The 22,410-nt window shown below is 53.0% G+C and overlaps 1 protein-coding gene across 3 annotated transcripts; it reads left to right on the top strand.

Annotated features, from left to right (window-relative positions):
- The first annotated feature begins 2,298 nt into the window (after positions 1-2,298).
- On the top strand, positions 2,299-22,390 carry TCOF1 (treacle ribosome biogenesis factor 1). Of its 3 annotated transcripts, XM_027895290.1 has the most exons (18): positions 2,299-2,408; positions 2,889-2,944; positions 5,563-5,705; positions 6,416-6,522; positions 6,790-7,141; positions 8,001-8,104; positions 8,550-8,771; positions 9,400-9,669; positions 13,570-13,744; positions 13,909-14,051; positions 15,917-16,090; positions 16,572-16,821; positions 17,051-17,136; positions 17,830-18,058; positions 19,109-19,678; positions 20,717-20,817; positions 21,351-21,387; positions 21,851-22,382. In XM_027895290.1, the coding sequence occupies exons 1-17, from the start codon at positions 2,304-2,306 to the stop codon at positions 21,381-21,383; spliced, it is 3,120 nt and encodes a 1,039-aa protein (XP_027751091.1). In that variant the 5' UTR covers positions 2,299-2,303; the 3' UTR covers positions 21,384-21,387; positions 21,851-22,382. The 3 variants fall into 3 exon arrangements, with proteins under 3 accessions (XP_027751091.1, XP_027751092.1, XP_027751090.1); XM_027895291.1 differs by having other exon boundaries at positions 17,054-17,136; positions 21,351-22,390; XM_027895289.1 differs by having other exon boundaries at positions 21,351-22,390.
- The last annotated feature ends 20 nt before the right edge of the window (positions 22,391-22,410 follow it).

The raw sequence follows: 22,410 nt of genomic DNA, 5'->3' as shown, positions 1-22,410 counted from the left end.
TTCAGATTTCTCCATTCAAGTGGGTTGTGTTATTCCCAGGCCCTGAGCTGTGGTTTGCTGAGGGTATTCGTGGTTTGAGGGTATGAATCTTTGGACTCAGGTGACCCTGAACTGTGGCAGACCCGTGAAGAGACACTTTGGGGGGGCAGGGAAATGGACTCGATTTTTCAAACCATTTGTGCATGGGTGCTCAAGCCTTTAACATCCTCTATTTGCCTTCCTCCAGAGCGATCTCTCCTCAAAGTGTTTCCTGCCATCTGTGCTCATTTGTCTTTTTCTCTTCCATGAAGTTGGTCAAAGCCAAACCCTTTATGCTTTCTAGTACATGTGAGTCCCAAGCCATGGGAGAGGAGGAGGCCTGAAAATGCAGCAGAGCAGGGGTTTATTGGACTCCTGGCACCCAAATGCTGGGGAAAACTAATGCAGCCAGTTTCCCCAGGCACCCTGTGAAGCATCATCATCCCTTGGCACAGAGATCAGAGAGCTCTGGATAAGCTGAGCTGGCAGAACACATCCAACTCCAGAGTGGCACACTGCCACCATGTCCTGCAGGGCTGTGCTCCCCTCTCCTGCCCTTATGTGAGCTGAGTGTCTGCTCCTTCTCACCTGAGCCCTGGGCAGCAGCTCTTCTAATCACCAGGTTGCTGATGGGAGCTGTGTTGGTGTTCATATTTGGGGGAGGGTTTAACCAAACAAAGTAAACTGAGCAATCCCTGGAGGTATAAAGCCATTCCAGGCTATGCCAAAGCAGGTTCAAATCTATTCATTCATGTACCTGCAGCAGACAGAGCCCTCTGTGAACACCTGGGGGCTGAATCTCCACCCAACCACACTTTCAGAAGCCATGAAGTCAATTGCCCCCAGGCTGCCTCTGTCCACTCAGCCCCTTCCACAGCCTCCCCAGGAGACACCCTTCTCGGCTCTCTGCCCAAGGATGCTTCCATCTGGCTCTTCCTTTCCAGTAAGGAGAACCAGGGCCCCAAACCAGGCCACCAGCTGAGACCTGATTACTTCAGGTCACCTCAGAGCAGCAGCAGCTGAGCTGGGACCCCATCCTGCGGCAGCCACGCCGTCGCTGTGTGTGCCACGGCCACGTTTATGCCGTGACCACTTGTGCAGGGGGAGGTCAGTCCCAGAAAGGACTGGCCAGGTCTGGGATTCATTTACAGGAGCTGTAAAACTGCCACCTGGACCGTGGCTTTACAGCTTTGGACGACGCTGGTGTCAGAGACGTTTGGTGCAAGAGCCAGCTGGAGCCACGCCAGTTTTATATTTAATCCTGCCTATGAACACAAATAAAGGGTCTGTATTTTGAATGAGCGACAGGCACACCATGGACACTATTAAACCTTCCAAAAATAAACCTCTGCCAAAGTGATGGGAGCCAGATTTTTTCCTGGAAAGTATCAGCGCGGGGCGGGGGGTGGCAGCGAGGCAGCCCCTCTGTCACAGGCCCCTCTCCAACTGCTGCTCTGCATCAGGAGCAGCTTCTTCCCTCTCGCCCTCCGCTTGTTTTAGCCCCTAAAAAGCCAGAGCGGCTCCTCTCAGCAGCTTAATGTCCACTCAGCATTAAATCAGCCCCGAGGATTCAGCTCCGGAGCGCCGTGGATGAACCCTGCAGGAAAAAACTGTTCCGAAAAGCACAGAATGACACATGGTGGCGGGTGGGGCAACCCCCGCCGTGCCACCCCCGCCCGTGGGCCGCCCGTCCTGCCCCCGCCTCCATCTCCTGCCGAGGGGGTGTGAGGGGCCGAGCTCCGGGCGGGTGACCCTCCCTTTTTCCATCCTCCCCCATCTCCTGCTGGGGCGGTGTGAGAGACCCCCATGGGGTGACACTCCCCCCTTCCCTGCTCCGCCTCCCACCGGGGCGATGTGCGGGGCCTCCACGAGGGCGCTCCCAGCCTCTCTGCATCGCCCTCCATCCCTCGCCGGAGGAGCGGTGCGAGAGACCCTCATGGGGCGCTTCCCCCTTTCCCTTCTTCCCCGTGCCCTGCTGGGGCGGTGCGAGAAACCCCCGGGAGGAGACGACCCCCGTCTGCCCCTTCCTCCTCGCCTCCCACCGGGGCCGCCATGGGTTGATCCCCCCCTTTCCTTTCTCCCCCATCCCCTAGCGGGGCGGTGTGAGAGACCCCCATGGGTTGATCCCCCCTTTCCTTTCCCCCCCATCTCCCGCCGGGACGGTGGGAGAGACCCCCGTGGAGCGATCCCCGAGACACCCCTCCCCATCCCCGCGGGACTACATTTCCCATGGTGCTGGGCGGCGCGGCGGAAGTGACGCGCGGCGGCGCGGCGCGCGGAGTGCCATGGCCGCCGGCGGCGGGCGGGAGCTGCTCGCCCTCATCCACCAGCACCTGCTGCGCGGCGGCTTCGCGCGGGCCGCCCGCGAGCTGCAGGCGCAGACCGGCCAGGTAACGGGGCCGGCCGCGCCCGGGCCGCGGGGGAGGCGGCGGAACCGCAGTGGATGGTGGGGGGGTGTGTGTGATCCCTCGGGCCTCAGCGGAGCCGCAGGGCCCGGACCCCCTTGGCGCCCTCAGCGACCCCCGGGTGTGGCACCGGTGCGGGCCCGGGGGCCCTGCGGTCGTGGCTCGGCGGCTGCACCCCGGCCCGCCGCGCCCACGTGGTGTCCCTGCCCGAGCCGCCCGGGGGAACGCAGGAGGCTGGCAGCCCGCCGCGGAACGCTGTCCCGTACCGGGACACGTGCTGCTGCTGCCGCCGGGAAACCCCCCAGGGGTACACGCGGCCCTGCGGGATTTACGGGGAGGGCGTGTGTGCGTGTGTGAGGATGGCGTGGTCCCCTTTTCCCGCGGATTCCTGGATGGGCCCCCGCGGTCGCTTTCGCATCTCGAAACGGGGCTGATGCCTGACTGGTGTTCCCTTTGCTTTCACAGAAGTTGCTCCCTTCCCTCTCGACCTCTCTCGAGGACATCTTTACTCACTGGGAAAAGTAAGTCAAAGGACGAAATGAGCATCAGGTAGATTCCAGGCTGTGCTAACATCCAGGCTGCGTGGCATGTGTGATCTTTATTTGCTGGAATTCCCAGTTGTCAGAGTATTTCCAATGATAACTGTCCTCAGCAGACTTTCCTCCTAACCTCTGGTTTCACAGCAGTTCGTTTCAGATGTTCAGGATTGCTCTGCTTTTAAAATATCTTGAGCTTGGAGATAAGTTTGCTACTTTAGTTCTGAGCAGCTGATGCTGTTAGTACTGGAATGTCATGAGGCTCAGAGTTGTGCTTTACTGTCAGGAATCTGTTCCCCCGTCCTGTTTCACTTTCTTTTTAAAGCCACATGCTTTACAAGAGCATTGACCCAAGAACAGAGACTGAAATGCCAGAGCTCTTGCAGGGACTAACCTTGGCATAGAACACAGATGATCTGACTCAGAGGACGTCTCCTGGTCTCAGCCTGTGCTTTCAAGCCCTGACATGTTCCCAGCGCTTACACATTCCCCACAGGAAGGTCTGCAGTGTGGAGCCTTCCCGTCTGTGGGGTGCAGTGACAGTGGCACCCACCCAGGCCTTGCTTTGGTTGGATTTTGGAGCGTAGGGCTGCAGGGAGGCCTTTGACAGCCTCAGAGCTGGGTTATCCAGGGAATCCCTGGAGCTGGAAGCGCTGGAGTGAGATTGCTCCTCAGCACAGCTGCGCCAGCAGCTTTGGGAAGTCTTTCCCTCAAAGGTGTGTTTTTGCTGGAACACCTCGTGCCTCACTGCTGCTGCCTTGGTTTTTGCTCCATACTTGGGCACGAGAAAGGCTGGGTCAAGGTGAGGGTGTAGCAGCACAGAAAGGGGGTTGCAGTTCCTGCCTCTAACAGTTTGTTGCTCTCATGGGTGGTGAGAGTGACCTTACCCTGCCCGCTGCAGCAAACCCTCCCAGACACTGCTGCTGTTAAACCTGGGGGCGGCTGGGGTCTTGCATCAGGTTTAATTCCTTCTCCTTCAGTGCCACCCTTCTGTTGTGAGCCTGCCCCACCAAGATCTGTTATTCCTGGTTTGCCTGAGTTATGCCTGGTTTGGAGTCAGAAGGATTGATGTGTTGACCAGTAGTTCTGTTTATCCAGAAGGTGTCCTGGAGTGCTCCTGTGAGTGAGCTGCAGTTATTACATCTTGTCACTCCATAGAGTTTTGGCCCCAGAATGTCCTTCCTCAAACTACCCTGTGTCTCCTGCCCATCTCACCAAGGTGTTGTTGGTGCTGTCCTGCAGAAACTCTTCCAGAGTGAACCTAAAAGCTGGGACTTGCAGTTACCTGAGTAGCCTCCTTCCAGAGCTGCATTTACTCTTGGAGGATGCAGGGAGTGGGTGGAAAGGTGCCTGAGGGTAGGAGAAAGCTGGACCAGCTCAATCCTAGGAGCAGCCAGAGCCCTGCAGCGCTCGGATGCTCTGGAATGCTGCAGGGACAGTGCTAGCAGACACATCTTCCCCTCACACAGTATCCCTGAGTTCCTGATCACTCACAGCAGCCTGTGTTGTGCTGTCAGCTGCCACTGGATGAGGAAGGTGTTGCAGGATCAGAGCTACCTGTGTGGGCTACCCTGTTGTTTTATTAAAAGGAATTATTGGAGTAGTTGCCGGGACTTTGGAATAGCAAACGTGCCTTTGGCTTAGCCCGCTTGCACAGAACTTGCTGTTACAGCTGTGCTGCCAGAACGCTCTGATGGCAAGCACAATCTTTACTCGACAAATTGTTGGACTAATCTTGTTTTTAAGATGAGCAAATAAAATGAGTTAAACTGGCACAGAAATGAGGATATTTGCCTCTGGTGATTGTGTGTCTCAGGGCTTAGAAGTATTGCCTGTGTGAATCGCATCATCTGCCCAGTGTTATCCTTGTAATAAAGCAAATGTGTTCTCTTTAATTTTCAAATGAAAACATGGATAACTTTAGCCCACATCATCCTTTCTGGTACAGGTAGGATTTAGAGCCTGGCGGAATCTTTCTCCAGCTTCATGTTTTAGCCCGGTTGAACAGCTTATCTGTGGCCTCTTACTTCCCTTTTTCCAACACACCTTCTGGAGGTCCAGCCACTTTCTTTCTTAAACCTCTCTGCAGCCTGACTTTCCTGCCCTTTTTAACCTGTGAGCCCAAGTTCAAATGGCATTTACAGCCTTTAGATTAATTTCTTCTGGCCTTGTGGAATACCAAGACCTGTTTGGGGATCACTGCCCTAACCCCGGGTCTGCATTTACTGACTCTGTGGCTACAGCTGTCTCCTGGAGATGGAATTTGTTCTATAGGATGCCTTAGCTCTGTGTTGAACACCATCCTGACTATGTATTTTTTTTACTTCTCTGCTAAAGTAAGAAAGAATCTGCTTAGGACCCGGGAAAAAAAAGGGTGTAAGTTCAGTATCTCCTGAGTGTTGCAGGGATATGTTGCTCTTGGGAGTTTCCTGAGAAGTAGAGATGCCCCTTGCAGATTAGAGAATTATTTCTCCCATCCCCTTAGAAGCTGTAGAGAAATTACACTGCCTGTCCTGGAACCTCACCTGACAGTAAATGAATAATTGTATTCCAGTTCGTTCAAGATGTATTTTACACGTTTTGACACCATTTCTCCTCCCTAGAACTCCCCCAAATTCGAGGAGAAGAAAGTTGAGTGATGACGAGGCGGCCATCCCAGAAAAGATCAGAGTTCCTGATCCCGTGAGCAGCTCTGAGAGCTCAGAGAAAGAAGAGGATGAGAAAGAGAAGGCGAAAGCTGCAAATGGTAGGAGCCTTTCCTCTCCCTGGGGTTGACAGAGTAGGACTGGAGGCTTGTGTAGGAGCAACCCAACTTGCCTGGCTAGAGTAGATGCTTGTAATGTGATGGCTATTCCCTTGTGCTCATAGAAAAATAGGACAACTAATTTAGCACCCTCTTCTCTTCTCATGTGGAGTTTCTGAGGAGCACAGATGTCTGCTGAAGCTAGAAAAAAGCTGTTATGATTCACTGGGGAGGGATGGGTGTTGTTGCTTGGATGAAACCTTGGGAACCTTTCACTGCCCACTATGGAGCATTAGTTGGTCCTAGGTGTGCGTGAGGTCAGCAGGAAAGGCCTGTTACATGGGTGAAGGAAGGACTTGTTAGTTGGTCTGGAAAACCCATGCCCCCTGTCTGAAGTGGGGATAGATCCCTGGTGCAGCTGATGTGGGTGGCGTTGGCTTGCAGAGTCTATCAAAAACCCATGTGTCTGATATATTTTGGCTCAGTTCATCTGCTGTAGACCAGCCTTTGGAAACCTGCAGATCTTGGCAGGTTCCTTGTCTTGGTGCTGGGGAGAAGGATGTGTTGGAGGAGCAAAGCCCTTGTCTGTCACAGGGACAGCAGTGATGGTGGTGTTGGGGCAGGTGTGGAGATGGGACCTTCCTGCAAACCAGAGGCCACACTGGTGTGAGAAACACCCTCACAGAGCTGTTCTGTGGCTCTCTCCTGTGCAGCAGCCAGCCTTTCTCTGGCCACGAACTCAGCAGTGACTGTAGAAAGCAGTGAGGAGGATGAGTCCTCGTCAGAAGAGGAGACACCGGCTGGGAAAGGTGCAGTGACGGTAAGGCAGTTCTCTTGGCTTTGAAGGCTGATGGTACTCTGAGGCCAGGACTGTCCCAGACTCCTTGGCATGTGTAGAATTGTGAGCTGGGGTGGAATTCTTATTAAAATGACCCTCCTATGCTGCCATAAGCCTTCTCTCAGATATCTGTCTCCCAAATCCTTCCTTGAAGCGCTTGCCTGGTTGCCAGATTGCTATGGAAGGTGCACTGTCTCCAATTTAGCCCCTCATCTGTGTGTAGGCTTCTAATTTTTGTGTTTCCTGTAGGTGACACCAGCTGTGGTGGGTGGCAAAGCTGCCAACTCCCTGCATTCTCCTCCCAAGCCCACTGCCCCGGCGGGCAGAGCGGCAGCACTCCCTGCCCCGGACAGAACTGTGCTCTCCAACAACAAGCAGCAGCCCAATGCTGTGGCTGCAGCTCCAGCTCCAGCCAAGGCTCAGAAACTGCCTGCCCCTGGGAAGCCCAGACATGCCACAGCAGCCACGGCCAAAGTAGGGCAAAGCAAAGCACCCGTAGTGAGCAAAGCACCGGAAAGCTCCAGCAGCAGCAGCAGCTCCTCATCCGAGAGCGAGGAGGAACGGGAGACGCCGACTGCAAAGGCCCCAGCCCCCAAAGCGGGTAAGGAGCCTGCAGGGTGTGGTAAATGTGTGTGTGTGCTCCAGCTCTGCTGTGAATTGGGTCTGAGACGTGCCTTCAGCATGTTCCTTTCAGCTCCCTTGCTGGAAAGCTCAGAGTGATGCTTGTTCCTTGGGGAGGCTGCTAGAACACTGCAAAGCAGCCAGCTCTGGAGCTCCGTGGGATGAATCCAGTGTGCTTGCTCCCATTTCAAGCGGCAGATCCTGTGCTAAGATGTCTGTCTGGCAGCACCCAGCACTACAGGGTTGGGGGTAACAGCGTAGCGTGTCCACGGGAGATGCAGTACTGATGCTACAGATACTTTCAGCTTTTTTGAAAGGCACTGCAGTGTTTTCTCTTTATTCCCAATTGCAAATGGTTAGTTTTGGGGTTTGAAGTCTTTAGGGAAATCTGTAAGTGCTTCGAAGTGTGTGTGTGTGTGTGTGTGTGTGTGTGTGTGTGTGTGTGTTGGAGGAGGGGGGTGAGGCACAGACTGTTGAAGCTCTGAAAATGATCCTTCTCTTGGCTCTTTTCCAGAGGAGGCCCAGCCAGGCTGGGTGCCCCTGCAGGGAGCTGTGTGTGGCTGGTGGGCAGCTCCCTGTAGGGTCAGAGGATGGCCAGGAAGCATTTCCCATCTCTGCCTGCACTCTTGGAGCGGTGTTTGTGGGCCAGTGTTTGTCTGGAGAAGCTGTTCCCAGCGGGCCACTGATGCTTTCAGCAGGGCTGGGTCCTCTTCCCTGCATATCCCTTAGCCCTTTTCTGCAGCTTGTTTTCTTGTCCTGACTTCAGAAGCCCCATTAGCGTCGCTCTCTGGGGGCTCAGAGCAGGCAGCAGCTGTGACATCTCCTCGCTTGTGTTCCAGAGCCAAAGCAGGCAGCTGGGGCTGCCAAGAGCAGCAGTGAGGAATCAAGTGAGGACACATCCTCTGAGGAGGAGGAGGAGCAGCTGGCAACGCCAGCCGTCCAGGTAACCTCTTCAACACGTTCTGTGTCCCTAAGAAGTCACTTCCCTTCTTTTGAAGACGAGAGGAAATGCTGCAGTGCTGTATTCTGACAACACCCTTTACCTTGGATGTGTGAGATCCCCAAAGCCAGAGAATGTGGTGTGTGGCTGAGAGCCCCATTAACCCCTGCTGACTTCAACCATTCCAACCCAGTTTCTACTGGTGCCTGAAGCTGAGGGAGATCCTTTGATCTGTAGGAGGTGATTGGTGTGCAGTTTCACAGACGTAGTCAGGGAGTCTGTGGAGAAAGTGGCTTTTTTCAGATACTCCACAACACAAGGGTCTGAACGAGCCTGTCCCGGTCAAAGTTAGCAAGGCAGCTTGCTTTGAAACATTCCATGCAGTTGGAGCTTTCAGCCATTTTCTTCAGAGGTGTTACCTGATTCTCCCGTTCCCTTTTGTTACCAGGCGAAACCAGCTGTGAAAGCAGCGCAGTCTAATGCAGCACCTGTGAAAAGTGCACCTGCTGCTCCGGTGTCTCACAAGAAGAATGCAGTGAAGCAAACAGCACTGGCACCAAGCCAGAGCAAACCTACATCCACAGCGGTTCCAGGGGCTGCACAGCCCGATGACACATCAGAGAGCAGCAGCTCATCAGACAGTGAAGATGAACTTCCTTCAGTAACCCAAGTGCGTCTGTCTGAGACTCTCTCTCCTTGCACACCTCTCAGGGCTGGGAACTGCAGTGAAAAGAAAATGTTGTAAATGCACGTAGTGTGTAGCAAAGTCTTGCTGGGGGTGGGAGGAAAGAGGCGTGGGGTGTTCAAAAGCACCTCAGTGAGCTCTGAGCTTTGATCAACCCATTGTGCCTTTCTTAAAACAAAACAAAAAAAAATCCATCAGTACTTTTAAATAAAAAAGCCTCCCAGCAATTCTTTTACCACTTGAAGAGGCAAATTGCCGTGGTGGAATTTGCTCCTCAGGTTTAAATAGCGATAAATAGTGTCTAATTGTCAAGCTGTAGTGCAACCCAGCTTCCAACTGTGGAGAGTGCAAAGTGCTGCCTTGTACCACACTGGAGGGGACTGGTAGTAGCAGCAGGCTGATGAAGAATGTTTGGTCTTGCTTTCCAGTCTTGGGAGACTATCCCCACACAGCTAGATAAAAGAATTCCTTGTGTCCTGCCAGTCATTAAACTTCCTTCAGGGTTTGCCTTTCCCTGGGGACTCTGAAATCTCTTCCCTTCGTTACAGTCTAAGCAAATGAATTATGCTGCTGTGGAATTTGCCTTACTTCACTCTGTTCATGTCTTGTCCAGACAAAGCCACCTCCAAACTCCTCCCAGGCCGTCCCATCCCCAGTGAAACCTACACCAGCAGCATCACTTTCCGCCAAAGCATCTCCAGCAAAAACACTTCCAGTGTCCCAAGGGAAGCCAGCACCAAAAACAGCAGTACCAAAGCAGGCTAAAACCGCGCTGGGAAGGACTGCTGCTCCCACAAAGCCTGCTGAAAGTACAAAGCCAGTGGAGAGCTCTGACTCTTCAGACAGTGAAGAGGAGGATCTCCCCGTGCCCATCAGCCAGAAGGTAGGTGATCCTCATTCAGCCCGGTGCCAAGGGATGGGATATGCAGGACAAATGTTTATCCCTTAAATGCTAATACTGATCTCCTTGAAACAACGGGAGTATGTCGTATCTCCTTCAGAGAGGAGGATCTTTCCCTATGGAAGCAACAGGTACAGCCTAACTCTGCTCACCCAGCCATACCAGAGGAGGGTAGAGGGTACCCCCTGTTTGATACCAGTTGTTCTCTTCACTCGTGCATTGCCCCTCTGGAGTGGACCTTGTGTGCAGAGTCACAGCTAGAGTGGTCTTGGCTCTCCTGTGAGGGTTTGGTTGGAGTTCTCTAACCGTGAGCTCAGACTGGACCCAGGTGGCCAAACTCAAAGGGAAGCCAATCCCACACATTGTACTGAGAGCTCCTGCCTTGACTCTGAGCTGCAGGGCCCTTCAGAAAGTGCCCTGAAAGCAGCCTTTTGGAGATGGCACGTATTGTCTGCTAGGGAGGGGTGGAAGCCGGGGGCAGAGCCTCACGTGTCCTTGCAAGGAGGCTCTTTGTCAACACGTCCTTTCAGTATTGACAGGCAGGAGCCAGCAAGGCTCTACATTTTTGTCTTCATAGCCTTGGTCTGCTAAGGTGGGTGGAGGGGGACGCATCTCCAACAGTTGGCTCTGTGCTGCTCTCTTCCTGCATGATTGATTGTATGTGAGGATTCAGCTCTGGGTGACAGGAGCAGCTATTCTGATGGCTGTGCCATGGGGTCCCGCTGCAAAACCGCTGAGACTTGTCCGTTTTAGCAGGGTTTTAGGTGAAGGATGTGCTGAGGTAGGTTTGTTTCCCCCACTGTTGATTCTGTGAAGCTGTCAGCAGCAAGTTTTACCTGCTGATTTAACCACTTCAGCATCTTCCCTTTTGCAAACTGACACAGCAAGGAAGAGCTTGTCACCAAGGGAGCTCTATTTTTGCCAAACAGGCTGTTTCTTCCCGTGTTAGTAGCCTACAGGCAGAGACCACGAGTGAAGCCTGAAGACAAACCATTGGGCTTAGCTGTGTCCACAGTCCTGTCCTCCCAGTCAAACTCTTCTTAGCTCATCCTCACCATCTGCTACTTGGGCATATGCTAACCACTGACTTACTGTATCCTGCAACTTCCTCTGGCTTCTGTGCAAGATCCAAACAGATACAGAGCGTTGGAAGCTGCTTCATCCTTCCCTGTGGGGGTGGATTAGCACAATTAAAATGAACATCATGCCCAAATTGAACTGCTTAATTGGTATGTTTACCCCTGAAGACTCAGGAATATTTAGTCAAAGAAGTTGACAAGGTGTTTTGCATATTTTTTGGGGGGAAGGATGGTGATGGGGGACAGTCTGATCCTAAAGATGCTGTGGGCTGCTTTTCTTTTGGAACTGCTCATTCTGCTCTGCTGCTTCTCTCCTGAACGTTTTGAGCCAAAAGTGGCACTTGAACCCTATGGAACCCTGTGGCTTTGGCTTCTGTTTACAAGGAGTAGGTGTGAGATGCACGTGAATCCACGTGTTGGGAACCCGTGTCTTCCTTGAGCATCCCAGGAAAACCCGCGTGGGCTGCACTAGCAGGAGTTGTGCCTGCGGCTTTTCATCCTGGACCGCGGGCCCTGTGGGGAGAGGCCGGATCTCCCAAAAGAGGGAGAGTCTCTCTGAGCCCTGTTCCCCCTCCCGTGCTCTTGACAGCTGTACCTTTGCTGGGCCGTGGCACAGCTGAGATGCCTTTCCCAGTCCCGATCTGCCGGCGGTGCTTCCGCGGTGCTCAGGCAGCGATGGAATGTGGTTGTACAACGTGCTGGGCGCACGTGGCTCGGTGTTGTTCCCCCTGTTGTCATGCAGCGCTGCATGATGCAAATGGACCCAGCGAGTGGCAGATGGGTTGTGCGGGAGCTGAGTCATCACACTCACGGAGCCGCAGGCAGCTCCTGCTTTGGGGGCTGGAGAGGGAGCAGGAAAAATGATTTCCTCTTGAGTTATTTTCCTCCTCTCCGAGTTACTTCAGTACCTGTGACTCCCAGGCTGTCAGAAGCTCTCTGCCTGTGTTACCTGCTCCCTGGGTGTAACTCAGTTGATGTGATCCCACCTGTGGCTGTCATCCATCCGATGGGGATGGAGGGACCTTGACCTCCTCCCAGGAAGATCTGAGGGGTCCCGAGGCTGTGCAAACCTTACGGTGATTTCTCTGTGGATGCTGTTGTGTTCTTTCTCTGTTAGGATGCTCCTGCCTGGCAGCTCGTTCCCACTCCCTTGCTAAGTTAGGAAATCAAGCAGCCCCGTGCTGTGCATCCGCATAGGGGGAGAAACCAGTCCTGTTGCTATGAAGGGCTTAAAACTGAGTGAGTGGGCTCTGATCTTGGTAAGCTCTTCCCTTGCACAGCAGTGCTTGGGACAGCAGGGAGAGGAGCTAACACGCTCAGCGTACTGCGTGTGAATTCTTCTGCTTCAAGTAGTTCTCTCTCTTCAGCTTTGCAAATCTGGCCGATCTCCTGGAGATTGTGACTCACTGGTATCAAAACAAAACAGAGAATTGAGGTTTGCAGCCCCCCCCTCCCCAAGCACTAGTGGAGGTTTTTGTTTCTCTGAGCAGAGAGTCGAAATGTACTTGGCTTGTTCGGAGAGCTGTTCTGTAATGGGATAAACATGCAGATGCTGTTGTCTGTTTAGTGTTTGGCTTGGAGATGATAAACGCTGCCCCAGTGGCAGCCTGTGGCGGGGCTGTGCCAGGAGGCACGGTAGGATTGGTCTTTTGAGGGGGCTGCTAGGCTGGTGCTCTCTGCTGCTGGGGTGTATCACTGTGTTGGCAGCATGGCAGGGGGGTGGCAGGGGCGGTTCAGCTGGACAGGAATCTCTCGCTGAGTGCCAGAGCAGGCTGCCATCACATGCCAGGGGGACAGGGTCTGCCTGCCCTGGCAAACATGATGTACTCTTTGGCAGAGCAGCCCGGAGATGAGCCATGAGTGGAGTAAATGGAGTGGGTGCAGAGCACTGTGAGCCGGGGGAGTATCTGTGGGGAGTGAAATTCCCAGATCTCTGCACAAGTGCTGCCTGTCCCTCTGCCACCACTAGCCTTCAGTGTGCAGGACAGGGGTCTACAGCCCTCGGCACAAACTGGGAGAGGGGCCAGGAAGAGAGAGGGTCTCACCTGGCAGGTGTGTATCTGGGAATGAGATGACTGTGACTTCCTAGTGCTGGCACAGCAGTTGCTTGGGGAAGTGGCATGTGGCCTGTCCTGGGACATCAGTGTTGACAGGTGATGTAGAAAGTAAATGTCAGAGGTTTTTTGTTGTCTGGAGATTTCTAAATTCTGAGACCTATTGACACATCAGTTTCCAAGGTGAATCCCAGTCTCTCTCTGCCTGCCCTCTGTGTCCCCAAACCCTTGTGTCAGCCCTGTGTCAACTCTGAGTCCTCCAGCACCTCTGAGATGTAGCTGCTCAGTTACTGTCTCTGAATCTTGCAAGTGTTAGAGCACAAGGCTTCCCAGCTCAGTGTATTCCCTGAGCTGAGGGCAGGTCATACTTAAATAGAAGTCTTCCTTGGAGTGGAAAGCTTGGGTTTGCAGTGCTTTCTCCTCAGGCTCCTGTCCAGCCAGTGTCTCTGCCTGAAGAAGGAATTGCTGTTGTGTGCTTACGAGCACTGTCAGCCTGCATGCTCGTGAGTGAAACACGCTCAGGTTTCCTGTCAGAAGCAAATTGCTAAATGCAGAGGTATGTGTGTACAGCAGCTCAGTCCAGGCAGTAACTGAAGCCTTTTCCACTCCTAACATGCCAAGGATAGAGTGTTAGTAACAGCTGTGTTAGGGTAAAACAAAACCCAACTTGAGCTGAAACTGCACTTAAACTCCTAAACAACACCTGTACTAACACGACATTTCTGGGCCTATGTTTCTGTTTTGTTAAGAGGTTAACAGAACAGCCCGGGCCTGTTCCCAACCTGAGCCAGCCTGCAAAAGCTGGGCCGCCTGAAAAAGCAGTGGGAAGCACCTTGAAAAGCCAGGTCTCAGAAAGTGGGAGCAGTGACTCGTCTGACAGTGAAGAGGAGTCCCCTGCGGCACAGAGGCAGCCTCCGCAAGCTGGTGAGTCTCCTGGTAGTAACCAGGATCCCTCACCTGCATCCTCGTGCGTTTCCTCCTCTCCCTTGCACATGGAACAGTGCAGCCTGTTGTGATAGCTCCTGCTCTGGATGGCCACAGAGAGCAACTCTTTCTCACAGTGACAATTTCTTATGGTTTTCCTGCAGTGAAAACCAATTCTGTGCCCCAGCCAACAAATGTGAAGAAAGCACCAGCTTCGGCACCAGCCACAGCCCCTCCAGCTGTGGACAGCAGTGATGATTCCAGTGAGGTGTCAGATTCAGAGGATGAAATAGTCCCCCCTTCTCAGGTGAGGAGCTGCTGATGCACTGGGTGTGTAGGCTGTTAGTGCTGCGGCTCAGGAGGTCTCAGGATTTGGAAGATGGTAGTTGGGCAGGTGATAAGCGGTTCAGAGGAGCCTCCCCTTGGCTGGATCAGGTTTTGTTGGCAGTGTCCATGGGTTTGGGTGCCCATCTTGGCCACAGCAATCTTGCAGTGTGTGAGAGCAGTGGGGGATGTGAATGCTTTGACAGGAACATGAGTAGACACACAAACCCAGACCTTCTCTGGGACTCTGTTCTCTCTGCTCTACCCTAGGAAGTAAGACTGGAAAAGCAGCCAAATCCTTACAGGCAGCATCTTTCCATGAGTTGTGTAGCTCCAAGGCAATCCATTGCCTGGTTCCTCCCAAAAACTTGGAGCTCTTTGGACTCCTCTTCTGCAAGCCTTGGGAGGATGGAAGGATCTGCCTTGAAGGGTAGCACAGTGGTCCTTGCTGCCTTTCAGCTGGAGGAGCCAGACCCTGTCTTGGAGAAGGGAGGTGACTCCATATCTGTGCTGAGGGCACGGCTGAGTGTCATGGAGCTGATCCCAGCGTTCCCACTGGAGTCTTTCCGTGTCTCCATGCCAGTCCTGCAGGGCTGTGGCTGAGCTCCCTGGGGACAGCTCTCTGGACAGAGCCTTGGTGTGAAGCTCTCTTGGGTGTCTCTGTGCTTCTGCTGCAGTTTGAGCCCAAAAAGCTGCATGAAAAAACACTGCCAAAGGAACGTGGCTACTGTTCCTACATGGTGGTGGCTTGGCTGATGCTCTAAGCCCAGGGCTTGGTGGCCAAGCACACTTCAAATCCCACACAGTCCCATCCTCTACCAGTGCCTTTGCTGGGAGAGGGACATTATGTGCACTCAGGACACCCTTCCCCGTGTTGGCCTGATGCTGTGGCCATGGAAAGGCTGTCTCCTGCCAGCTAATGGGCAGGCAGCCAGCCTGAGCAGTCCTTGAGTAAAGCATGTTTGTAGTACTAAGATTGTATAAAATAATGCAGTTGCTGTAACTTGAGCTTTGCGTGAGGGCTGAGAGCTCACACTGGATTGGTGGCTCTGCATGGCAGAGCGTTGCCTTTTCCTTTCTGAAGGCCAGATGTTTTGTGAGGGAAATGTCAGCCCACAAAGGCCCAGCCTGTCAGAGATCTGGAGAAGGCAGTGCTGCTCACGTAGCCTTGTTGGTAACACAAACAAGGAGGCCAAATGCTCCTTCGTGGCTCCTGCTCCCTCCTCTGCTGGCATTTGTGTCTTGGCCCTGTCGTCAATGCCTGATTTCCATGCCCCTGGCTCTTCTATTTTTAACTTCACTTACATTAAGTTTGATGGGAGGTTTTAAATGTGAAGCAACAAAATTGCTTCTTGTTAATTTGTTCACTAATCTGTTGCTGGCTTGTGGACCTGGAGGCAGATTTTCCCTGTGATTGGTGTCTTTGTTTATTCTTCTTGCCAATTAACTCTTGGTATGTGACTTCTAGAGTGTAGAAGACATCTTGGAGTCCAAGTGCCCGCTATGCAAAGGTTTGCAACTGCAGTCTTGCTGGTGCTGCAGTGGGTAGGGATTCACAGTCTGCAAGCACAACACATTTTACCTGCTTGCCTTCCTGGTGGGTGCCTTTGGGGCACTGAGCTAATGCTTTTGGCTCTCCTGGGGTGCTGGCCCTCACTGCTGCTCTTGGCTGTGCCAGAGGCCTCAGAGGCTCGTGGGAGGGAGAGCTGGTCTGTAAAGGAGAGAAGAAAAAAACAAAAGGCCTTGGTGCTGAAAATGATGGAAAGTTAGTGCTGGATTGGTGTAGGCTTCTTTATCTTTTCCCTCCAGGTTGTGCTCTGTCCTGATTTTCTTTCTCATCTATTTTAGAGTCTGCCCCAGCAGAATGTCAAAGTGAGTCCGGGTTTGAGCACGGTGGCTGCAAAGGCCAATGCCACCCTGCCCTCAGGGAAGAGGGTAAAAACTCCTGCTGTCCCTGCAGTGAGCAGAGTGTCTGAGAGCTCCAGCACGGATTCCTCAGAGCACAGTGTGCTGGCAGGAAAGGTAATGATGGAGGAGACTAAGGTGGGGGTCTTCCCTGGGGAGAGGGAGAAGATGGGTCTGCTGGGCCTGAGGCTGGTGCCATGTTCTCAGCTGAGGGAGTGTGTTCATGAAGCTGGGAGAGAAGGACTGCTCTTTCCTAACTACTGTTACCACACCGTGAGGTGAGGCAGAGGAGAGAGGGTAGCCCTGGTAGCTTTGCTGTTCCTGTCTTCCAGCTGGCTGACTGGTTTCCTCCTTCTTTTTTGATAGCAGTTGTTTGCTTGGTCACAGCTGCCCACTTCACCTGGGGGCCAGGGGAGCTGGGGTCTCTGTGTCCTACCTGAGAGGTTCTTGGGCTAACCCTGACACAAACTGGAGTGGTACAGCTGAAGAAGGCCTAAGGTTGTTCAAGCCCATCTGCTCCAGGCTGCTGCGTATAGTTCATGGACATGAACAGTTAGTTATTCTTCCTTTCAGATCTATCTCATTTTTCTCTCCCTAGGCCCCCGCTGCTTCCAACCTAAAGCAAACGGTTCCTGTGGGAAAAGCTCCTCCTGCCAACACTGCCGCCCCGCAGGCTGCTTTGCTCCCAGGAAGTTCCACTGCCAAGGGGAAGAAGCCAGGCCTGCAGCCAGTGCAGAATGCCCAGCTGAGCCAGGCCACGCTGCCCACCCAGGCAGAGGACACCTCAGACAGCAGCAGTTCCTCTGACAGTGACGAGGAGGAGGTGCCCAAGCAGCCCCCCAAAACTGGTCAGTTCTCTCCAGAAGATGCTTTTGGTGCTGTCAGGGTGGAGACAGTGCTTGCTGCCCCGTGGGAGGTGTGTAGTGGTTGGAGAGTGGTTCCCTCTCTCCAGCTTGGCAGAGCACTCTCCTTTCTTTGGAGGTAAAGGGCCTTTTGGTGGCAGTACCTGTGCTGGGTAGGTGAGCTCGGCTCCAGGCACCAGGGGTGGTTTTAATGGGATGAACTCTGCTCTTCCAGCAGGCTCGCTGCAGAAACCAGAAGTGACCCAGCCAGCCCACAGCTCTTCCTCAGAGTCCAGTGAGGAGGAGGAGGCAGCATCACAGGTATGGGACCTGAGCAGGCTCCTAAATAGGACTGAGAGAGGACTCAACCCTCAGCCGTGGCAGACAGGGTGCTGGGTTGGTTTTCCAGCAGAGAACTGGGGGCTCCCCAATGCAGTGGTGTGAGCAAGACTTTTTGGTGGGAGCACAGAGAGGCTTCTGAACCTGGAATGCTTCCCCAGGCGGCCAGCCTTGGTCCAGGGTTCGTGGTGCCTTCACTGGGAGAAGAGACGGGAGGAGGTGGTACCTTGCAAGGGTTAAACCAGGAGAACTGGTGCACAGTGCCAATAGCAGCAGGGATTTTTTTCCCCCCACTTTATTTGTAACTTAACCCGTGTCCAAGCCATTAAATTCCCTTTGTAAGTAACATGCAGGGCGTGCAGCACATCTGCAGTGCATTAGCTGTGCGTGGGCGCACGCTTGTGGCCAGGAGCCTCCCCCAAGCCTGCCTTGCTGGGCGAGAACAAAGAGGAGAACCTCTGGCCGCCAGCTCTGGTGGCTGTCAGCTCAGCTGGTGTCTGTCAAGGCTGGCTCCTCTCCTGGTAGCCGTGAGCTCTTCAGGGCTGGCTCCACCGGTGGCCAAAGGTGGGCCCTTCACTTGGAGTATGAGGACAATAGCAGCAGAGACAGATCTGCGTGTCGGGTGTGTGGGAGGCTGCCCTGCTGTGACTCCTCAGTGTGTCTGTGTTGTTTCAGTCCCTCCTCACAGGCTATCTGGGCTTCTCCAAGGCCCCAGCAGCACCCCAGGCCCCAAAGACGGTTTCCCCCCAGCCTGTAGGTGAAGTGGGGCCAGGGAAAGCAGCCGTGACTGCTGCGAACTCTCCCGCCAAGGCCCCTCTGAAAGCAGCCCCAGCCGACAGCTCAAGCACCGACAGCAGTGACTCCGACACAGATGACAACCAGGTGGCTGCAAACCACAAAGCAGGTGGGTCTCCTTTGGCAAGGCTGGGAATTTGCTTGGCCCTGGAGCAAAGCCTTGCTGGCACAGGAGGGTGACACTGGGGAGGGTGTCACTGGGACGGGCCGTGTTCCCAGTGTGTCTCCATCATGGAGCCCAGCAGCATGGAGTGCTGCTGCCGTCTGCTGGCTTCCCTGGCCATGGCACAGCCCTCTCCCTGAACACCCTGCTTGTGCTGGCTGCTTGTGAGGCTCAGTGCTCCGTGCCTCTGTCTCCTCCGAGCTCTACTTTATCCACAGTAATTAACAGGAGCAGGAAGGGCTTTCCCTGGAGCTGAGGCACACTGCATTGGTGTGCTGAGGTAGTGATGGCAGATTGAAATGCTGGCTGATGAACACCTGCTACACAGTGCTGTTATTTAAGCCTCCCCTTGGGCTGTGTGGGTTCTGTAGCATATGTGGAGTGCAGAACAGGGGAAACAAGTGGGAAGACCTGTGGAGAAAGGAAAAGTCCCGCTATTTCCCTGGCTTGTTGGCAAATTGTAAAAATTTGAGCTGGAAACTGCTTCTGCTGTGGTGTGGACCCTGGCCCAGCTGTGAGCTCTGGCCTGCTCTAGAGGCTCAAACAGGTCTGCTGGCCCCTTGGGCAAATCATTACATTGTGCAAAGGGCTATTGAAGAGGTCAGAGCTATATATGGGCTCAGGAAGGCCCAAGTGCACTGGGGTTTGCCATGGATGATGGTTGGATGTGGTGGTGTGGATACCCTCACCACCTTGGAAAGTCCCTGACTTACTGGGAATGGTGTTCTGGGGAAGGACTGCTCTATCTGAGCTCACCCATCTTGTCAAACAGCCAAAGCTGTTGTGGGTGTTGTCACCCACTTCCCTCTCCAGATACTTGATCTCAGGCTGAGGCATCTTTCTTTGACTCTGCTATAGATAGCCAGCAGGTTTGGCTTTCTTGGGAGAAGTGCTGGATGCTCCTCTTTAAATGCATATTTCCATCCTCCTGTGACTGTGGTCTGTGTAATGAATACTCCTTGAGTTGTCTTCTCTCTCTTGTCACTGTTTCTGCAGAAAACAACCCCCCTTCAGGGCAGGAAGCCACAGAAGCCTCCAACAAAGAGAAGGTGGCAGGGAAAACAGAGCCAGGTCATGCCAGCCTCAAAGCTTCACTCAAGAAAGGCAAGAGACAAGCAAAAGAGAATGATGTTGGTGCAAAAGAAGTGCAAGTGACCCCAGCACCATCACATGCCCTGCTCTCTGTCCCACAGTCAGGGGAGCCAAGCTCAGGGAGCGAAACTGAGGTCACCACTGCTGCCAAAGTCCCTGCAGTGCAGGGAGGGGAAGGGTTGGAAGTGAAGAAGAAGAAGAAAAAGGAGAAAAAAGAAAAGAAGGAGAAGAAGAAGCCATCCTCCACAGCAGACAAGGCTGTGAAAACGTCTAAGAGCAAAGACAAAGAGAACAAGAAGCAGAAAACGTCTCAGAAGCGGAAACTGGCAGGAGAGGATGGGGCTGTGGGGCAGCCCAAGGAGAAGAAACGGAAAGGGCAGGCTAATGATGAAGTACCCAAAAAGAAAAAAAAGAAAGCAGATGGTGACCTGGAGAAGACAGCAGGCAGCAAGGAAAAGAAAAAAGCAGCTAAAAGTAAGCATCCTATACTTGGGACCTAGTTAGCAGTAGGTTCTTGCAGCTGATGCATGTTCAGCCTCCAGTACAGGGCCTTGTAAGTAGCACCCACTTCCCCATTGGCTTCCTGCTTGACTGCTTCCCTCTTAAATCAGAGTCATTTGGGTTGGAAAGACCTCTAAGATCAAGTCCAACCCAGGTCTACTCTCAAACCATGTCACCAAGTGCCATATCTACACATCTTTTAAATATCTCCAAGGATGGTGTCCCCACCACTGCCCTGGGCAACCTGTTCTAGTGTTTGACAACCCTTTCAGTGAAGAAATGTTTCCATATACTCAATCCAAACCTCCCCTGGTTCAACTTGAGGCCATTTCCTCTTATCCTGTCACTGTTACCTCTCTACATCTTGCCATTCTATAGTGCTCTGCCTGCTGCCCTGATCCAAAGGCCATTTTTTTTGTTTGCAGTGCAGCCTGCATTTGCAAATCAGAGCTGGTTCTGTGCTGGATCTTGTGGGCTTTAAAAAAAAAAAAGAAAAGGAGATGGATTGGTTGGGCCAGATCTGGAGTTTCTGTTCTGCCGAAATGCAGCCCTTATTTTTGGAGCAGACAGACTTGTCCATTGGCCCTCGTGTGGGCAGTTGCACGGGGGTGAGCTGAAGCCTCATTTGTGCAGAGCTGAACCTCGTGCCCATCCTGTGTTAGCAGCTCCCCTTGCTCTCATTTCTAGCATGTGCCCAGCTCTTCCAGCCCTGGAGCAGTTCCTTGGAGCGGGTGGGCAGCAGGATATGGATAGAAGGGAATCCTATGTAATGCCACCCACATGTGTAGACAGATGGTGAGATCAAACTGCTCTGGCTCAGAGGTACTGAGGAAACATCGCTGGGTACAGCTGCCTGTAGCAGGGTTCATCCAGTTCCTGCTCTGGAAAGCTTGCTCAAGTCTGGATGTGATCATAAACTTACTGGAGGTTCTCCTGCCAGTCTGTGCTCCCTCTCAGAGGCTGACAATACCAGAATCCCTCTCTTAGTTGGCTTTTCTTTCCCTCTCCCAGAAAAGAAGACTGGAAAAGAAAAGAAGAAAAGCAAAAAGGTGTCTTTTGAAGAGGAACCTGTAGCAGATGGCTCTGCTGAGGTTCCCAAGAAAAAGAAGAAGGTACGTGCCAGACCCTGGGCTGGGGTACCACGGGCAGAGCTGTTCTGAGCCACAGCTCTGATGCTCATCCCATCCCAGCAGCGTGCCAGGCTGGAGAAGGAACAGAGCCATGCCCCGGCCTTGCTGGCAGTATAGGGGAGCCTGCAGTTCACTCTGGCTAATTTTGAGACATCCTGATGTTTGGGATTAGGGTGGCTGAAAGAAGGGTTGTTGCCCCAGGAGAGAGATCCCTGTCCCTGGAAGGGTCAAAGCCAGGGGCCATTTTGGTGGCAGAGAGAGCCTGTCCAAGGAGTAAGTGCTGCTCTTCAGCTGTCTGTTCATCTTGTTCTCAGCAGAAGCTGGAGCTCCCCAGGGCTTGGCAGGCTACTGCATCCCATTCCAAGGGCTCGAAGGGGTGACAGAGGGAGACTACAGGATATTCCTTGTGGTGGCTACCACCTCCACAGGGACATATCTGGGAAGCCTCTGTGGCTTTGCTGGGTCCTTCACGTTTGTGATTCTGATGATAATTATTTATTTTTCCCTCTTTTTAGAAGAAGAAAACAGCTGAGCCTGAAGGACTGTGAGAAGGTACATGGCCTGTAGATGGGGACTATCCATTGGTACCTCAGAGCGGCGGTAACCTTGGCCAAATTCAGAACTCCTGGGCCAGTTTTGGGAAGACAGTGTGCCCTCTAAGTGCTCACTGAGCCAGCCTGGCCTTAGATTAGAGGGCCAGGGAGTGGAGCAGTGTGAGGAATGTCATGCAGCCGTGTGCTGGCTTCTCTGGAATGTGTCTGACCTCATCTCTTTAGCTGCTGAGAACTGGATATCCAGCTTGGATGTTGCTGACCTCTGTCACCAGCAGAGATGAGCGGCCTCTGGCAGTGTCTGTCTGTCCCTGCTGACCACAGGGAGCTTGGAAGAGTGATGTGGATTAGATGGTGATGTAGCCATCTGGAAGTGGACCAGATGCCTCTGCCCGTGCTCTGCTCAGCTGTAAGGCTGTTCTCCTCCTCCCCAACCCTAACGCTTTTAACTCCTCTCCCCAAAGGTACCGCATTCCTGTGATTAAGGATTTATGGGTGAAGATCAAACAGAAGAAAGGAAAAGGAAGCTCATCAGGAGAATTCCAACTTTTTTTTTAAATAATAATTTATAACTTCTTTTAACTGTGACTTTTAGAGCAGAGCAGTGTAATTTCTGCCTCCTCCTGCCCTGCTGGGGCCCAGAGATGTGTTTATTGTCCCTCCCCGTGGAACAGAACTGGAGGAGGCAGTTTGACCAGAGCAGAGCACAAGCTGCTTTTCTCCTTGTTGACACCCAGCCATCCCTTTCTCGTACCACAGAGCTATATTTTTAAGAGAAACTTTTACCTTTTTTCCCCTCCTCCTTCTGTGACTTGTGGTGTCAGTCCTTTTGCTACTACAGAAGAGAGCTCTTGAGTTTCCTTTTTATTCTAACACTGACAGCAGTGATTATGATGTGTGTGGAGTTGCACTGAACAGCTGTGTCCAGCAGTTGTTCTCAGCCAAGGCAGAGTCAGTTTTTTGTGTTGTTTTTTTTATGGAGTACAAAATAAAAACCAACAACATGAGATTTTGCTTCTGCTAC

This window comes from Empidonax traillii, unplaced genomic scaffold (assembly GCF_003031625.1).
Source record: "Empidonax traillii isolate 1590-97213 ecotype Southwest subspecies unplaced genomic scaffold, ASM303162v1 scaffold455:size476776, whole genome shotgun sequence".
In the NCBI taxonomy this organism is placed as follows: Eukaryota; Metazoa; Chordata; class Aves; order Passeriformes; family Tyrannidae; genus Empidonax; species Empidonax traillii.
This window is presented reverse-complemented; position numbering and strand designations above follow the sequence as displayed.